The sequence below is a fragment of the Pantherophis guttatus genome, chromosome 5, assembly GCF_059756535.1.
Source record: "Pantherophis guttatus breed Tessera chromosome 5, ASM5975653v1, whole genome shotgun sequence".
NCBI lineage: Eukaryota > Metazoa > Chordata > Lepidosauria > Squamata > Colubridae > Pantherophis > Pantherophis guttatus.
Window position 1 is genome coordinate 5,452,577 of NC_142067.1, and position 14,892 is coordinate 5,467,468.

Genomic DNA, 14,892 nt, shown 5'->3' on the forward strand with positions numbered 1-14,892 from the left:
GGAAGGAAGGAAAGAAGGGTAAAAGGAAGGAAGGAAGGAAAGAAGGAAGGAAGGAAGGATAAAAGGAAGGTAGGAAGGAAGGAAGAAAGATGGAAGGATAAAAGGAAGGAAGGAAGGAAGAAAAGATAAAAAGAAGGAAGGTAGGTAGGAAGGAAGATGGAAGGATAAAAGGAAGGAAGGAAGGAAGGAAGATGGAAGGGTAAAAGGAAGGAAGGAAGGAAGGAAGGAAGATGGAAGGATGAAAGGAAGGAAGGAAGGAAGATGGAAGGATAAAAGGAAGGAAGGAAGAAGGAAGGAAGGAATATGGAAGGATAAAAGGAAGGAAGGAAGGAAGATGGAAGGGAGGAAGGAAGGGAGGGAGGGAGGAAGGAAGGAAGGAAGGAAGGAAGATGGAAGGATAAAAGGAATGAAGGAAGATGGAAGGGAGGAAGGAAGGGAGGGAGGGAGGAAGGAAGGAAGGAAGGAAGGAAGATGGAAGGATAAAAGGAAGGGAGGAAGGAAGGGAGGGAGGAAGGAAGGGAGGGAGGAAGGATAAAAGGAAGGAAGGAAGGAAGAAAAGATAAAAAGAAGGAAGGTAGGTAGGAAGGAAGATGGAAGGATAAAAGGAAGGAAGGAAGGAAGGAAGGAAGATGGAAGGGTAAAAGGAAGGAAGGAAGGAAGGAAGATGGAAGGATAAAAGGAAGGAAGGAATATGGAAGGAAGGAATATGGAAGGATAAAAGGAATGAAGGAAGATGGAAGGGAGGAAGGGAGGGAGGGAGGGAGGAAGGAAGGAAGGAAGGAAGGAAGATGGAAGGATAAAAGGAAGGGAGGAAGGAAGGGAGGGAGGAAGGAAGGGAGGGAGGAAGATGGAAGGATAAAAGGAAGGAAGGTAGGAACAAAGGAAGGAAGGAAGATGGAAGGATAAAAGGAAGGAAGGAAGTTGGAAGGATAAAAGTAAGGAAGGTAGGAACAAAGGAAGGAAGGAAGGAAGATGGAAGGATAAAAGGAAGGAAGGAAGATGGAAGGATAAAAGGAAGGAAGGAAGATGGAAGGATAAAAGGAAGGAAGGAAGATGGCACAGTGGTTATTAGGATGCAGTAATTCACTGCTCACTACCAGGAATTCGATCCTGACTGGCTCAAGGTTGACTCAGCCTTCTGTCCTTCCGAGGTGGGTAAAATGAGGACCCAGATTGTTGGGGGCCAGAGGCTGAGTCTGTAAACCGCTTAGAGAGAATTGTAAAAGCACTGTGAAGCGCGATATAAGTCTCAGTGCTGTTCCTATTAAGCAGGCATGATTTTCTGCTCTCCTGAACAACCCCTTCGATCCAATCCAGAAGGCCAATTCATCTTGCAGTCTGCAGTCTCACAAGCCCCAGTGGGGCCACCGAGGATGTCCACCTACTGAAGAACCCCAACTATTATCTGCAGGAGCCCAAGGAAGATAATGCACCATTATTTTTAACAGCCAGTTTGATATAGAGGTTAAGGCATCAGGCTAGAAAGCAGGTGACTGTGAGTTCTAGTCCCGCCTTAGGCAAGAAAGCCAGCTGGGTGACTTTGGGCCAATCGCCGGGAGATTGTGAGTTCTAGTCCCGCCTTAGGCAAGAAAGCCAGCTGGGTGACTTTGGGCCAATCACCAGGAGATTGTGAGTTCTAGTCCCGCCTTAGGCAAGAAAGCCAGCTGGGTGACTTTGGGCCAATCGCCAGGAGATTGTGAGTTCTAGTCCCGCCTTAGGCAAGAAAGCCAGCTGGGTGACTTTGGGCCAATCACCAGGAGATTGTGAGTTCTAGTCTCGCCTTAGGCAAGAAAGCCAGCTGGGTGACTTTGGGCCAATCACCAGGAGATTGTGAGTTCTAGTCCCGCCTTAGGCAAGAAAGCCAGCTGGGTGACTTTGGGCCAATCACCGGGAGATTGTGAGTTCTAGTCTCGCCTTAGGCAAGAAAGCCAGCTGGGTGACTTTGGGCCAATCACCAGGAGATTGTGAGTTCTAGTCCCGCCTTAGGCAAGAAAGCCAGCTGGGTGACTTTGGGCCAATCACCAGGAGATTGTGAGTTCTAGTCCGGCCTTAGGCAAGAAAGCCAGCTGGGTGACTCTGGGCCAATCACCAGGAGATTGTGAGTTCTAGTCTCGCCTTAGGCAAGAAAGCCAGCTGGGTGACTTTGGGCCAATCGCCAGGAGATTGTGAGTTCTAGTCCCGCCTTAGGCAAGAAAGCCAGCTGGGTGACTTTGGGCCAATCACCAGGAGATTGTGAGTTCTAGTCCCGCCTTAGGCAAGAAAGCCAGCTGGGTGACTTTGGGCCAATCACCAGGAGATTGTGAGTTCTAGTCCCGCCTTAGGCAAGAAAGCCAGCTGGGTGACTCTGGGCCAGTCACTGCCCCTCAGACCTAGGAAGGAGGAAATGGCAAACCAGTACCAAGCTTGGACAATCTTGCCAAAAAAAAAAACCCTGCAGGAGCTTACAAGGAGGTCATCAGAAGTCACGACTGACTTGAAGGCAAATACAGAAAAAAAAAAATCAATTTTAATGGTGCAATTCTTGTAGAACCAGGAACTTCGGATGGCCAAAAGATTTAGCGTTGTCACAAGTTTCAAATCACTAAAATGTTCTTGTATAAGGAAAGCCAGGTTGTTGTTTTTTTGGCAACTGTTGCTCTGAATGTTTTTACGTTTTAATTGTTAATTACTTCATACGCACCTAGACGTGCTTATGAAGCTGCTAACGGAGCAGGAAAACTTAATCTATCTTAATCTATCACAGCCTAAAATCAGCAAAACGGTTGCACCTTTTCAGCCGAACAAATTTGATTAAAAGGCACACCTTTTTTTTAGCTCGCGAAAGCGTCTGCTTTTAAATCAAATTTGCGAGTTTGAGAAAGGCGTCACCAGACAGCTGATTTTTGAGCTAGCTAATGAACCGATAAAATTACATATGTAATATTTACCGATTATCCAGTCCTTGTCAACTCTGAGCCACAACATAAAATTGAATTTCTCCATAATAAGCTCTTCCTAATCAGGTTCTTCAGATCTTCATATATTGACATAAAATACATTTAGCTAAATTAACACACGAGTGTAAGAATCTATCGGGTCGGCCTTGACTTATAATCATAATGGAACCTGCCATTACAAGTCATCAATTGTGACGGTCGTAAAGCAGGTCACGCACATGACCGATCTGGTTTGACAACTTTTTTTTTTTTTTTTTTTTTGCAGCGGTCATGAAGTGAACACCAGAGTTGTTAAACGAATCCATTGTTTGCTATGGGGTGTTTTTGCTGAAAACCTGAGGTAAACAAAATTTTACTGAGGTAAACAAAATTTTTGCTGATTTTCAACAAAATTGTGGTCACATGATGTGGGATGCTTAAAACACCTGTAAATGCAGGCTTGTTTCCAAGGGCCCAAAATGCAGTCATATGATTATATATATATTGTGTGTGTGTGTGTGTCAGAATTTCAAAACCAGATTCTAAAGTACAGGCGGTCCTTGACTTACAACAGTTCATTTAATGACCATTCGAAGTTACGACGACACTGAAAAAAGGACCGTTTTCCACACTTACGACCGTTGCAGCATCCCCATGGTTACGTGACCAAAATTTAGACGCTTGGAAACTGACTCGTATTTATGACGGTGCACTGTCCTGGGGTCATATGATCTTTTGCAACCTTTTGACGAACAAAGTCAATGGGGAAGCCAGATTCGCTTAACAACCGGGTTACTAACTTAAGAACTGCAGTGATTCACTTAACAACGGTGGCAAGAAAGGTCGTAAAATGGGGGGGGAATCAATAAATCTTGCTTACCAATAGAAATTTTAGGCTCAATCGGGGTCATAAGTCAAGGACTACCTGTATATGGGTCTCCCAGTTAGCAGCCACTTCTATCAATGAATTGGCAGCTTTATGATTTGATGGTCATACATCCTGTGGCAGGCAGTTCCCAAGACCGGAATTACCTTGAAATAGGAGTGGATCGCTGCTGTGGCTTCACTGCGTACCCGCAACAGGGCGCCCAGTACATTGCTTCTGCATCGGACATGAGGCAGCTCCCGGAGATAATCCAGAGAGTGATGGACTTTGTATTTCAGAGGGAAGGCCTAAAGAAGGGAGAATGTATACAAAGAACATACAGAGGCAGTTTGGTCTAGTGGTTAAGGCACCTAAGCTAGAATACAGGTGACTGTGAGTTCTAGTCCCACGTTAGGCATGAAAGCCAGCTGGGTGACTTTGGGCCAATCACCAGGAGACGGTGAGTTCTAGTTCCACCTTAAGCATGAAAGCCAGTTTGGTGACTTTGGGTCAATCACCAGGAGACGGTGAGTTCTAGTCCCATGTTAGGCATGAAAGCTGGTTTTAATTTGAAATTAATTTTAACTGGGTTGTTTTAAATTGTGGGCCGAAATTATTTAATATTTTTAAAACTGTTTTAATTTTTGTATGTTATGTTTTTATCTTGGCTGTTCACCGCCCTGAGTCCCACTGGAGAAGGGTGGTATAAAAATAAAATAAAATAAAATAAAATAAAATAAAATAAAATAAAATAAAATAAAATAAAATAAAATAAAATAATAAAATAAAATAAAATAAAATAAAATAAAATAAAATAATATAATATAATATAATAAAATAAAATAAAATAAGTAAAGCCAGCTAGGTGACTTTGGGACAATCACCAGGAGACTGTGAGTTCTGGTCCTGACGTAGGCATGCAAGCCGACTGGATGACTTTGAACCAATCAGCAGGAGGCGGTGAATTCTAGTCTCTCCTTCGGCATGAAAGCTGACTGGGTGACTTTGGTCCAATCACCAGGAGCCTGTGAATTCTAGTCCTACCTTTGGCATGAAATCCAGCTGGGTGACTTGGGCCTATCACCAGGAGCCTGTGACTTTTAGTCCCACCTTCAGCATGAAAGCCGACTGGGTGACTTTGGGCCAATCACCAGGAGACGGTGAGTTCTACTCCCGCCTTCGGCCTGAAAGCCGACTGGATGACTTTGAACCAATCATGAGGAGACTTCACGTTCTAGTCCCTCCTTAGCCACGAAAACCAGCTGGATGACTTTGAGCCAGTCCCTCTCTTTCTCTCTCAGAGCAACCCTCCTCACAGGTTGTTGTTGTGGGAAAAATAGGAGGAGGAAGGAGTATTAGACACATTCACAGCCTGGAGTTGTTGGTAAAAAATAATAAAGGTTGGGTAAATAAAGATAAAAGCTTCCCCTCGCACGTATGTGCTAGTCGTTCCCGACTCTAGGGGGTGGTGCTCATCTCCGCTTCAAAGCCGAAGAACCAGCGCTGTCCGAAGACGTCTCCGTGGTCATGTGACCGGCATGACTCAACGCCAAAGGCGCACAGAACGCTGTTGCCTTCCCACCAAAGGTGGTCCCTATTTTTCTACTTGCATTTTTAAGGTGCTTTCGAACTGCTAGGCTGGCAGAAGCTGGGACAAGGAACAGAAGCTCATCCCGTTACGCGGCGCTAGGGATTCGAACCGCTGGACTGCCAACCTTTCGATCGACAAGCTCAGCGTCTTAGCCACTGAGCCACCGCATCCCTCAGGGTCCATATAAACGAACAAATAAACACAGTTATCTTTATTCAAGGATAAGCTATCTGAGCCTGCAACTGAATTCCTTTGCAGAAAAGACTTGCAGCATAAAACCTAGCTCCACGGGAGAATAATTGAATAATTCCCTCACCAAAACGTCACAAGGCCCCACCACACGAATATCCTCCGCCGCCAACTCCACCTCTTGTCCCTTGTGTGGACTTTTCACCAGCTTCCCTCGCACTTCCACGGAACTGCCAAAAGTCAGCGTCCTGGAATGAAACCACAAAACGTTTTACGGCAAAACGTCGACCGAAGGACTTCGAATCAGTGGGGGGGTTTTCTGAAGCACAAATTCTCTACAATTTCAGACAAATGGATTTCCAATTTCTTCTTTAAAAAAAAACCCCTCCAAGGATGGAGCACCTATAACTTCTGGAGGCAAGTCGATCCACAGATTGATTGTTCTCACTGTCAAGAGGAAATTTTTCTTTATTTCTAGGTGGGATCTCTCTTTAAGGATCTTCCATCTGGTGTTTGTCCTGACCGACAGATGCAATGAATCAGTGGAACTCCTTGCCACTAGAAGTTGTGGATGCTCCATCCCTGGAGGTTTTTAAGAAGAGACTGGACAGCCACTTGTCTGAAATGGTATCGGTCTCGGGGCTAGAACAAGGGTGTCAAACTCCAGGCCTGGAGGCCAGATCTGGCCTGCATGGTTCTTAGTTCTGGCTCGCGTGGCTGCCCTGGAAACAGTGAAGGATTGGCCTGCGGTGCCTCTGCCAGTGAAAACTTTGCTCGTTGTTGTTGTCCGCCAGCAGTCTGCAGAGCTGGCAGCGGAGTCGGACAGTGAGGAGGCTGGGGGGGGGGAACATGGGCCAGTCCTGGAGTCTGGGGAAGGTCCGGATGATGGCTCTGCGTCCAAGGCAGAGATGGCGCCAGGGTCATCTGGGAGTGATGCCTGGACTCCAGAGCCTCCAGAGTCAGACATCAGAGAGACAGAGGAACAGGAGGAGCCTGTTCCTAGTGCGCGCATGCGCAGAGCTGCCAGAAGGCACAGTTAAAACAAAAGGGACAACTCGGGAGTAAAGTCTGGAGATGATTGGCCCCTCCCATAAGGTTTAAAAGAGGAGCAAAGGCACATGAGCCCTTTGCAGGAAGGCAACCTTGTTAATTCTGTTCCCAGTCGGCATCTCTGATTCTGGAATCTGTGTGGCTTTGCCAAGTAGGTCTTTGGCAGAGTGTCAAGGGAGATAAAGGTTGGTGATTATCCCGAAGGACTTTTTGCAACTAATTGGGACTCAGCTGTGAATGAACGTAATTCACAGCTGTTGCAATGATGTTGGGACTACTCGTGCGTTTTAAGGACTCAGGAAACCTAGGTCACAACACTCATGAGGGCTGCACATGGCCCTCCCAAGCTCCATTTTTGTTGGCAGAGGTCTGCAGGAGGCCATTTTGCAGTCGAAAACAGAGCCTGGGAGGGCCGCGCGCTGCTCTCATGAGCTCTGTTTTCGCTGGGAGAGTGCTGCAGGAGGCTGTCGCAGCTGACAATGGACCCAGGAGGGCCACGCCGCCCCCAGCTCCCCCGAGGTCAAACACAACCCTAAATGCGGCCCTCAATGAAATCGAGTTTTACACCCCTGGAGTAGAAGACCTCCAAGGTCCCTTCCATTTCTCTGTTATGCTGTTGTGGCCCGCCAGTGGCCTGCACGGATCGTGGCTGATCCCGATGAAGAGGAGGCTGGTGTGGTGTCGCGCCAGCAGCCGGCACAGCCGGCGCTCGCGTCGGACAGCGAGGAGGCTGAAGAGGATGTGGTGCCAGAGGCAGAGACTCAGCCAGGGCCTTCAGAACCTCCAGAGGCTCCTTCCAGTGGAGAGAGCGAAGTGGAGGAGCCTCTCCTCAATGCTCGGGCACGCAGGGCTGCCAAAAGGCAGGAGTGGCTACTCAGGAGGAGGAGGTCTACTCGAGAGTAGGGTTTGAGGATAATTGGCCACTCCCTTAGCCTATTTAAGTTGCACGCAGCTAGTGCTTATTATCAGAGTATTTTGGTTTATCATATCTTGTTTTCTGGGCTGGTTGCCAACCTTTGCCGGTCTTGTTTATTCTTGCTACTTAATAAATTTGATAAGGACCATTGGTGTGTGTCAATATCCTCGGAAATCCGGAGCTGGGGCAGAACATATGCTTTGTTTGCATCCTAAAATAGTGTGGGCCCACCCCTCGGCCCCATCCAGCTACCCAGAGAAGATGACTCAACCTGGACTCCAGACGTGGATCTCCCACCACCTGGAGATACTCCAACGAAGAGCCATCGCTGACATGGAGAAACAAAACCCCTTTCTGAGACCGGACCGAACGGACCCAACCCTGGATAGAAAAAAAAAGCAGGAATGAATTGGATCTCTAGCCCAGGAGTTAGTTTAGTTTAGTTTGATTTGATTTATATACCACCCTTCTCCCGAAGGACTCAGGGCAGTGAACAGCCACAAGATAAAACACATAAATACAAAATTTAAAAGCAAACTAAAACCGAATTAAACAATTTGGCCGCAGGGTGGATAAAAATCAATGATTTTTTAAAAAAAAATCAAAAAAATCAGATTTTTAAAAATTTAAATCGGATTTTTTTTATTTAAATCGGATTTTTTTTAATTTTTATTGAATTTATTTTAATAAAAGACTTTTGAGGTAAAAATCTATCGTAAGATAGTTTTCTATTTAAGATACATAAATAATTTAGTTTATTCAGCATGAAATGGAGCTTACTTATGTCGCAGGAGGCTGTATATTCTGCAACACTGGGACTATCGGTGAGTCAACAGTGGGTCAAAGGAGTAGCAGAGATGACAGTTGCTCTTTAAAAATTATGATTTAAATCGAGTTGATTTAAATCAAGCCTTTTTACTAGTGATTTAAATCATGATTTAAATTGTGATTTAAATCAACTCGATTTAAATCAAATGCACCCTGTTTGGCCGAAGACAGATTTAAAACACCCCACTAATTAAAACAAATTAAAATTTGTATTTTAAAAAGGGAAAAAAGGGAAAAATTAGGCCAGGCCCGCCTGATGGAATAAAAAGGTCTTGAGAGCGCGGCGGAAGGTGCGTAGATCCGGGATCCTCCGTATCTCCGGGGGGAACTCATTCCAGATAGTAGGTGCCCCCACAGAGAAGACTCTTCCCCTGGGGGCCAGCCGCCAGTCGACATTGTTTGGCCGACGGCACCCAGAGGAGCCCCTCTCTAAGAGAGGAGGGACTTAAGACAGAGCTCTAGAGCTGGAAAAAGATTTTTTAAAATATAGTTTCATAGTATTCTTTTCTATAGTTTTATTTTTTAATCTTGTAAGATGCCCAGAGTTACCCTGCGGTTAAGATGGGCAGCCAATTAGATAGATATAGATAGATAGATAGATAGATAGATAGATAGATAGATAGATAGATGATAAGATAGATATAGATAGATAGATAGATAGATAGATGATAAGATAGATAGATAGATAGATAGATAGATAGATGATAAGATAAATATAGATAGATAGATAGATAGATAGATAGATGATAAGATAGATAGATAGATAGATAGATGATAAGATAGATATAGATAGATAGATAGATAGATAGATAGATAGATGATAAGATAGATATAGATAGATAGATAGATAGATAGATAGATGATAAGATAGATAGATAGATAGATAGATAGATAGATGATAAGATAGATAGATAGATAGATAGATAGATAGATGATAAGATAGATATAGATAGATAGATAGATAGATGATAAGATAGATAGATAGATAGATAGATAGATGATAAGATAGATAAGATAGATAAGATAGATAGATAGATAGATAGATAGATGATAAGATAGATAGATAGATAGATGATAAGATAGATAGATAGATAGATAGATGATAAGATAGATAGATAGATAGATAGATAGATGATAAGATAGATATAGATAGATAGATAGATAGATAGATAGATAGATGATAAGATAGATATAGATAGATAGATAGATAGATAGATGATAAGATAGATATAGATAGATAGATAGATAGATAGATAGATAGATGATAAGATAGATAGATAGATAGATAGATAGATGATAAGATAGATAGATAGATAGATAGATACATAGATGATAAGATAGATATAGATAGATAGATAGATAGATAGATGATAAGATAGATAGATAGATAGATAGATAAGATAGATAAGATAGATAGATTGATAGATAGATAGATAGATAGATAGATGATAAGATAGATAGATAGATAGATGATAAGATAGATAGATAGATAGATAGATAGATAGATGATAAGATAGATAGATAGATAGATAGATAGATGATAAGATAGATAGATAGATAGATAGATGATAAGATAGATAGATAGATAGATGATAAGATAGATAGATAGATAGATAGATAGATGATAAGATAGATAGATAGATAGATAGATAGATGATAAGATAGATATAGATAGATAGATAGATAGATAGATAGATGATAAGATAGATAGATAGATAGATAGATGATAAGATAGATATAGATAGATAGATAGATAGATAGATAGATGATAAGATAGATAGATAGATAGATAGATAGATAGATAGATGATAAGATAGATAGATAGATAGATAGATGATAAGATAGATAGATAGATAGATAGATGATAAGATAGATAGATAGATAGATAGATAGATAGATAGATGATAAGATAGATAAGATAGATAGATCGATAGATAGATAGATAGATAGATAGATAGATAGATAGATGATAAGATAGATAGATAGATAGATAGATAGATAGATGATAAGATAGATAGATAGATAGATAGATAGATAGATAGATAGATAGATAGATAGATAGATGATAAGATAGATATAGATAGATAGATAGATATCTGCCACCTACCTGAATTTTAACATCATGTCCAGTTGGATCTTGGACCTCCAATGCCTCCCGGATTCGGAGCAGCCTGGGGGCCACAATACTCTTTGCGGATGGAACCGAGGAGGAACAGCGCCGAAGAACCAAGCGGGCACAATGGGCCCCAAACATCTAGCAGTTTAAGAGACAAGCGGGAAATAAAATGCAAACTTAACAGAATGACAAAGAGTTGGAAGGGACCTTGGAGGTCTTCTAGTCCAACCCCCTGCTCAGGCAGGAGACCCTTATGCCATTTCAGACAAATGGCTGTCCAGTCTCTTCTTAAAACTTAAATCTTTTGCACACAAAAGCGCAAATGCCCAGAACAAGAGGGTATCCAAATCAAATGATATATGCAAAAGTACCCAAGATTATCATCTTAACCTTGAAATAAATAAGGAATAATTTTTCTTTCTCTTTCCTTTCTTTCTCTTCTCTTCCTTCCTCTCCCCTTCCTTCCTTTTTCTTTTCTTCCCTCCTTTCTCTCCTCCCTCCCTCCTTTTTGTTCCTTCCTTCCTTTCATTTACTCTCTCCTTCCTTCCTTCTCTTTTACCTCCCTTTTTTCCTTACTTCATTCCTTCCTTCTCCCCTCCCTCCCTCTTTTCCTTACTTAATTCCTTCCTTCTCCCCTCCCTCCCTCTTTTCCTTACTTCATTCCTTCCTTCTCCCCTCCCTCATTTTTCCTTACTTCATTCCTTCCTTCTCCCCTCCCTCCCTCTTTTCCTTACTTCATTCCTTCCTTCCTTCCTTCTCTTCTTCCTTCCTTACATACTTCCTTCCCTCCTTCCCTCCTTTTCTCCCTTTCTCTCCTCTCTCCCTTTTTCCTCCCTTCCTTTCCTTCTTTCGCTTTCTTCCTTCTTCCTTTTTTCCCCTTTCCTTTCTTCCTTTTCTTCCTCTTTCTTTCCTTCCTCTCTCTCTTTCCCCGTCTCTTCCTCTCTCTTCCTTTTTCTCACCACAAAACCAACTCAGCTTAAAGTTTACACTAAAGTTTAAAACTAAGCTAAACTTATACTAAACTTTATTGAAGCCTTATTGATTTACTTTTTCTATTTTTATTTTGATACCTTTTTCTACTTTGGATTCCAGTTCCTCTGCAACCCACTTTCTCCAAGCGGGCGCCCCACAGTTAGGGATACCCCAAGCTGCAAAATGCCAGGGAATCACTCGAAGGAGCAAAGCAATGCAATGAATCCCAGCTCTCTGCTGCTCTCTAGCGCCCGTCTGGATGGTTGCAGCTCAAGCATAAACCCCAGCATGCCCAACCGCCCGCGCATTATGGGTTCTGCTTCTACCCCGCATTGCCCCACCGCAAAATTGAATTTCTGCCCCCCCGACTGGCTGCAAAGCGCTTCAATCTGATGCAAACCAGGAATTGCAAAGAATTCTCTCCTCCCCCTTTCAGCCCCAGGACGGGTCGCCCGGCACCCAATGAGAATGGAGAGATGGGCTGTAGGTCAGCCAATCGCGAGAAAGAAATTCTTTGAGGAAGTGACGCCTCTCGCAAGCGCGCTGGCTCACGGGCGTTGTAGTTCGTGGCTTCCCCATCACGGGAAGTCGGGAGGAGGCGGGCGGCGGGCGAATGAGAGAATGAACGAATGAATAAATAAACATTTTTACTTTGCAACACAATAAATAATCTGACCTATATTGTACATGGAGATACATATAAATAACAAATGAGTAATCTAATAATAACAATAAAATGATAATAAAGCCACAATAAATGAAGAATAGAAACATAAACAAATTTTAGTCATATTAATTATATCATATAGTATATCATATAATTAAAATAATAAGCAATATATTAACTAATACACATTCATTTAGTAATTATAATTCCATATATTAATTTTTTTGTTAGGGTTAGGATTGTATTTATTTGTTCATATCTCACCTTTATTATCTTTATAAATAATTCCAAGGTGGCATACTCACACAATTATTTATAAAAACTTTATTACACGGCAATGATAATAAGAGAAATAGAAATAATAGAATAGAAATAATAGAAATCCCCACAAAGATTTTGTTCCACCTGTCGTGGCAATGAAGTACAGATAATTCCTTGACTTGCAACCACAATTGAGCTCAAAATTTATGTTGCTAAGCGAGACCGTTGTTAAGTGAATTTTGATCCGTTTTATGACCTTTCTTGCCACAGCTGTTAAGTGAATCGCTGCAGTAGTTAAGTTAGCAATCTCCTCTCCTCTGCCTTCTGCGCATCTACGCGTCAAGCACAGGACCCAGCTGTTCCTCCTCCTCCTCATCAGCCACCTCCAGACCTGGGGGCTGTTGAGTCTCCATTGGAGGGCTGACGGATGGCTCAGGCTCTGCCTCTGTTTCCCTTTCTGACATCTCCATTCCCTCTTCCCCCTCGGAGCTCTCAGGCTGCCTTGATGCTGACCCTGACTCCCACGCCTCCTCCTCCTCTTCCTCTGATTCGGCAGCTGGAGGGGCCGGCGGCCAACAGGCCACAACATCAACAGGGAAGAAAAATTCACTTCTGACAAGCAAAGTCAACAGGGAACCGTGTGTGACTAACTTAACAACGGCAGTGATTCACTTAACAACCCTGGCGAGGAAAGTCCTCAATTGGGGCAAAACTCACTTAATGGATGTCTTGCTCAACAGCGTCCATTTTGGGCTCAGTTGCAGTGGTAAGTCTTCAATATGGAGAACTTGAAATCTTTGGTAAAGTGGCAACCATGGGGTTTTAACCAGTGGTGAAATCCAATTTTTTAAAATACCGGTTCTGTGGGTGTGGCTTGGTGGGCGTGGCTTGGCTTGGCTTGGTGGCATGGCTTGGTGGAGATGGCAGGGGAAGGATACTACAAAATCCCCATTCCCTCCCCAGTCCTGGGGGAAGGATACTGCAAAATCCCCATTCCCTCCCCATTCCTGGGGGAAGGATACTGCAAAATCCCCATTCCCTCCCCACTCCTGGGGGAAGGATATTGCAAAATCTCCATTCCCACCCCACTCCAGGGAAAGGATACTGCAAAATCCCCACTCCCTCCCCACTCCAGGGGAAGGATACTGCAAAATCTCCATTCCCTCCCCACTCCTGAGGGAATGATATTGCAAAATCTCCATTCCCACCCCACTCCAGGGAAAGGATACTGCAAAATCCACATTCCCTCCCCACTCCAGGGGAAGGATACTGCAAAATCCACATTCCCTCTGCACCCCTGGGGAAGGATACTGCAAAATCTCCATTCCCTCCCCACTCCTGGGGAAGGATACTGCAAAATCCCCATTCCCTCCCCACTCCTGGGGAAGGATACTGCAAAATCCCCATTCCCTCCGCACCCCTGGGGAAGGATACTCCAAAATCTCCATTCCCTCCCCACTCCTGGGGGAAGGATATTGCAAAATCCCCATTCCCACCCCACTCCAGGAAAAGGATAATCCCCACTCCCTCCCCACTCCAGGGGAAGGATACTGCAAAATCTCCATTCCCTCCCCACTCCTGAGGGAATGATATTGCAAAATCTCCATTCCCCCCCACTCCAGGGAAAGGATACTGCAAAATCCACATTCCCTCCCCACTCCAGGGGAAGGATACTGCAAAATCCACATTCCCTCTGCACCCCTGGGGAAGGATACTGCAAAATCTCCATTCCCTCCCCACTCCTGGGGAAGGATACTGCAAAATCCACATTCCCTCTGCACCCCTGGGGAAGGATACTGCAAAATCTCCATTCCCTCCCCACTCCTGGGGAAGGATACTGCAAAATCCCCATTCCCTCCGCACCCCTGGGGAAGGATACTCCAAAATCTCCATTCCCTCCCCACTCCTGGGGAAAGGATATTGCAAAATCCCCATTCCCACCCCACTCCAGGAAAAGGATAATCCCCATTCCCTCTCCACTCCTGGGGAAGGATATTGCAAAATCTCAATTTCCACCCCACTCCAGGGGAAGGATACTGCAAAATCTCCATTCCCATCCCACTCCTGGGGAAGGATATTGCAAAATCTCAATTCCCACCCAACTCTGGGGCCAGCCAGAGGTGGCATTTGCCGGTTCTCCGAACTACTCAAAATTTTTGCTACCAGTTCTCCAGAACCTGTCAGAACCTGCTGGATTTCACCCCTGAAATGCTTGGGAGGATTGGATATATATTTTGAAGATTAACCTACTGTATAACTCGAAGAGTAATCCTGCCATTTTTTTGAATGTCAAAAGGGAGCTAGCCTGGCATTCTTTCCTAACGAAACAGATGGTTAAAATGCATAGAGATTTAAATTAGCATGCTAATCAAAGCTAACAGTTTGTATACCCTGGATATGAAAAAAGAAAAAAAATAGGCATTTAGAAGCTTTAAGCTCCTTAGTGAGGACATTTTTGGAATTGGCTACTAATCCCCTCCTCTCCAGGGTTTACTTAATCCTGGTCAACCGACAATACAATT

At 43.7% G+C, this 14,892-nt stretch overlaps 1 protein-coding gene across 3 annotated transcripts in view; it reads right to left on the reverse strand.

Annotated features, from left to right (window-relative positions):
• NARS2 (asparaginyl-tRNA synthetase 2, mitochondrial) overlaps nt 1-11,903 on the reverse strand; it is a 43,889-nt gene extending 31,986 nt beyond the window's left edge. The window contains exons 1-5 of one of the 3 annotated variants that reach the window (XM_034405169.3): nt 11,541-11,903; nt 10,462-10,608; nt 7,798-7,907; nt 5,688-5,808; nt 3,948-4,088 (exon numbers count right to left, since the gene is read on the reverse strand). In XM_034405169.3, the coding sequence (XP_034261060.2) occupies nt 3,948-4,088; nt 5,688-5,808; nt 7,798-7,907; nt 10,462-10,608 (519 nt within the window). In that variant the 5' untranslated portion in view covers nt 11,541-11,903. The remainder of the gene's footprint in view (nt 1-3,947; nt 4,089-5,687; nt 5,809-7,797; nt 7,908-10,461; nt 10,609-11,540) is intronic. The other 2 variants (XM_087895766.1, XM_087895767.1) reach the window with 2 other exon arrangements.
• Between the last annotated feature and the right edge of the window lie 2,989 nt (nt 11,904-14,892).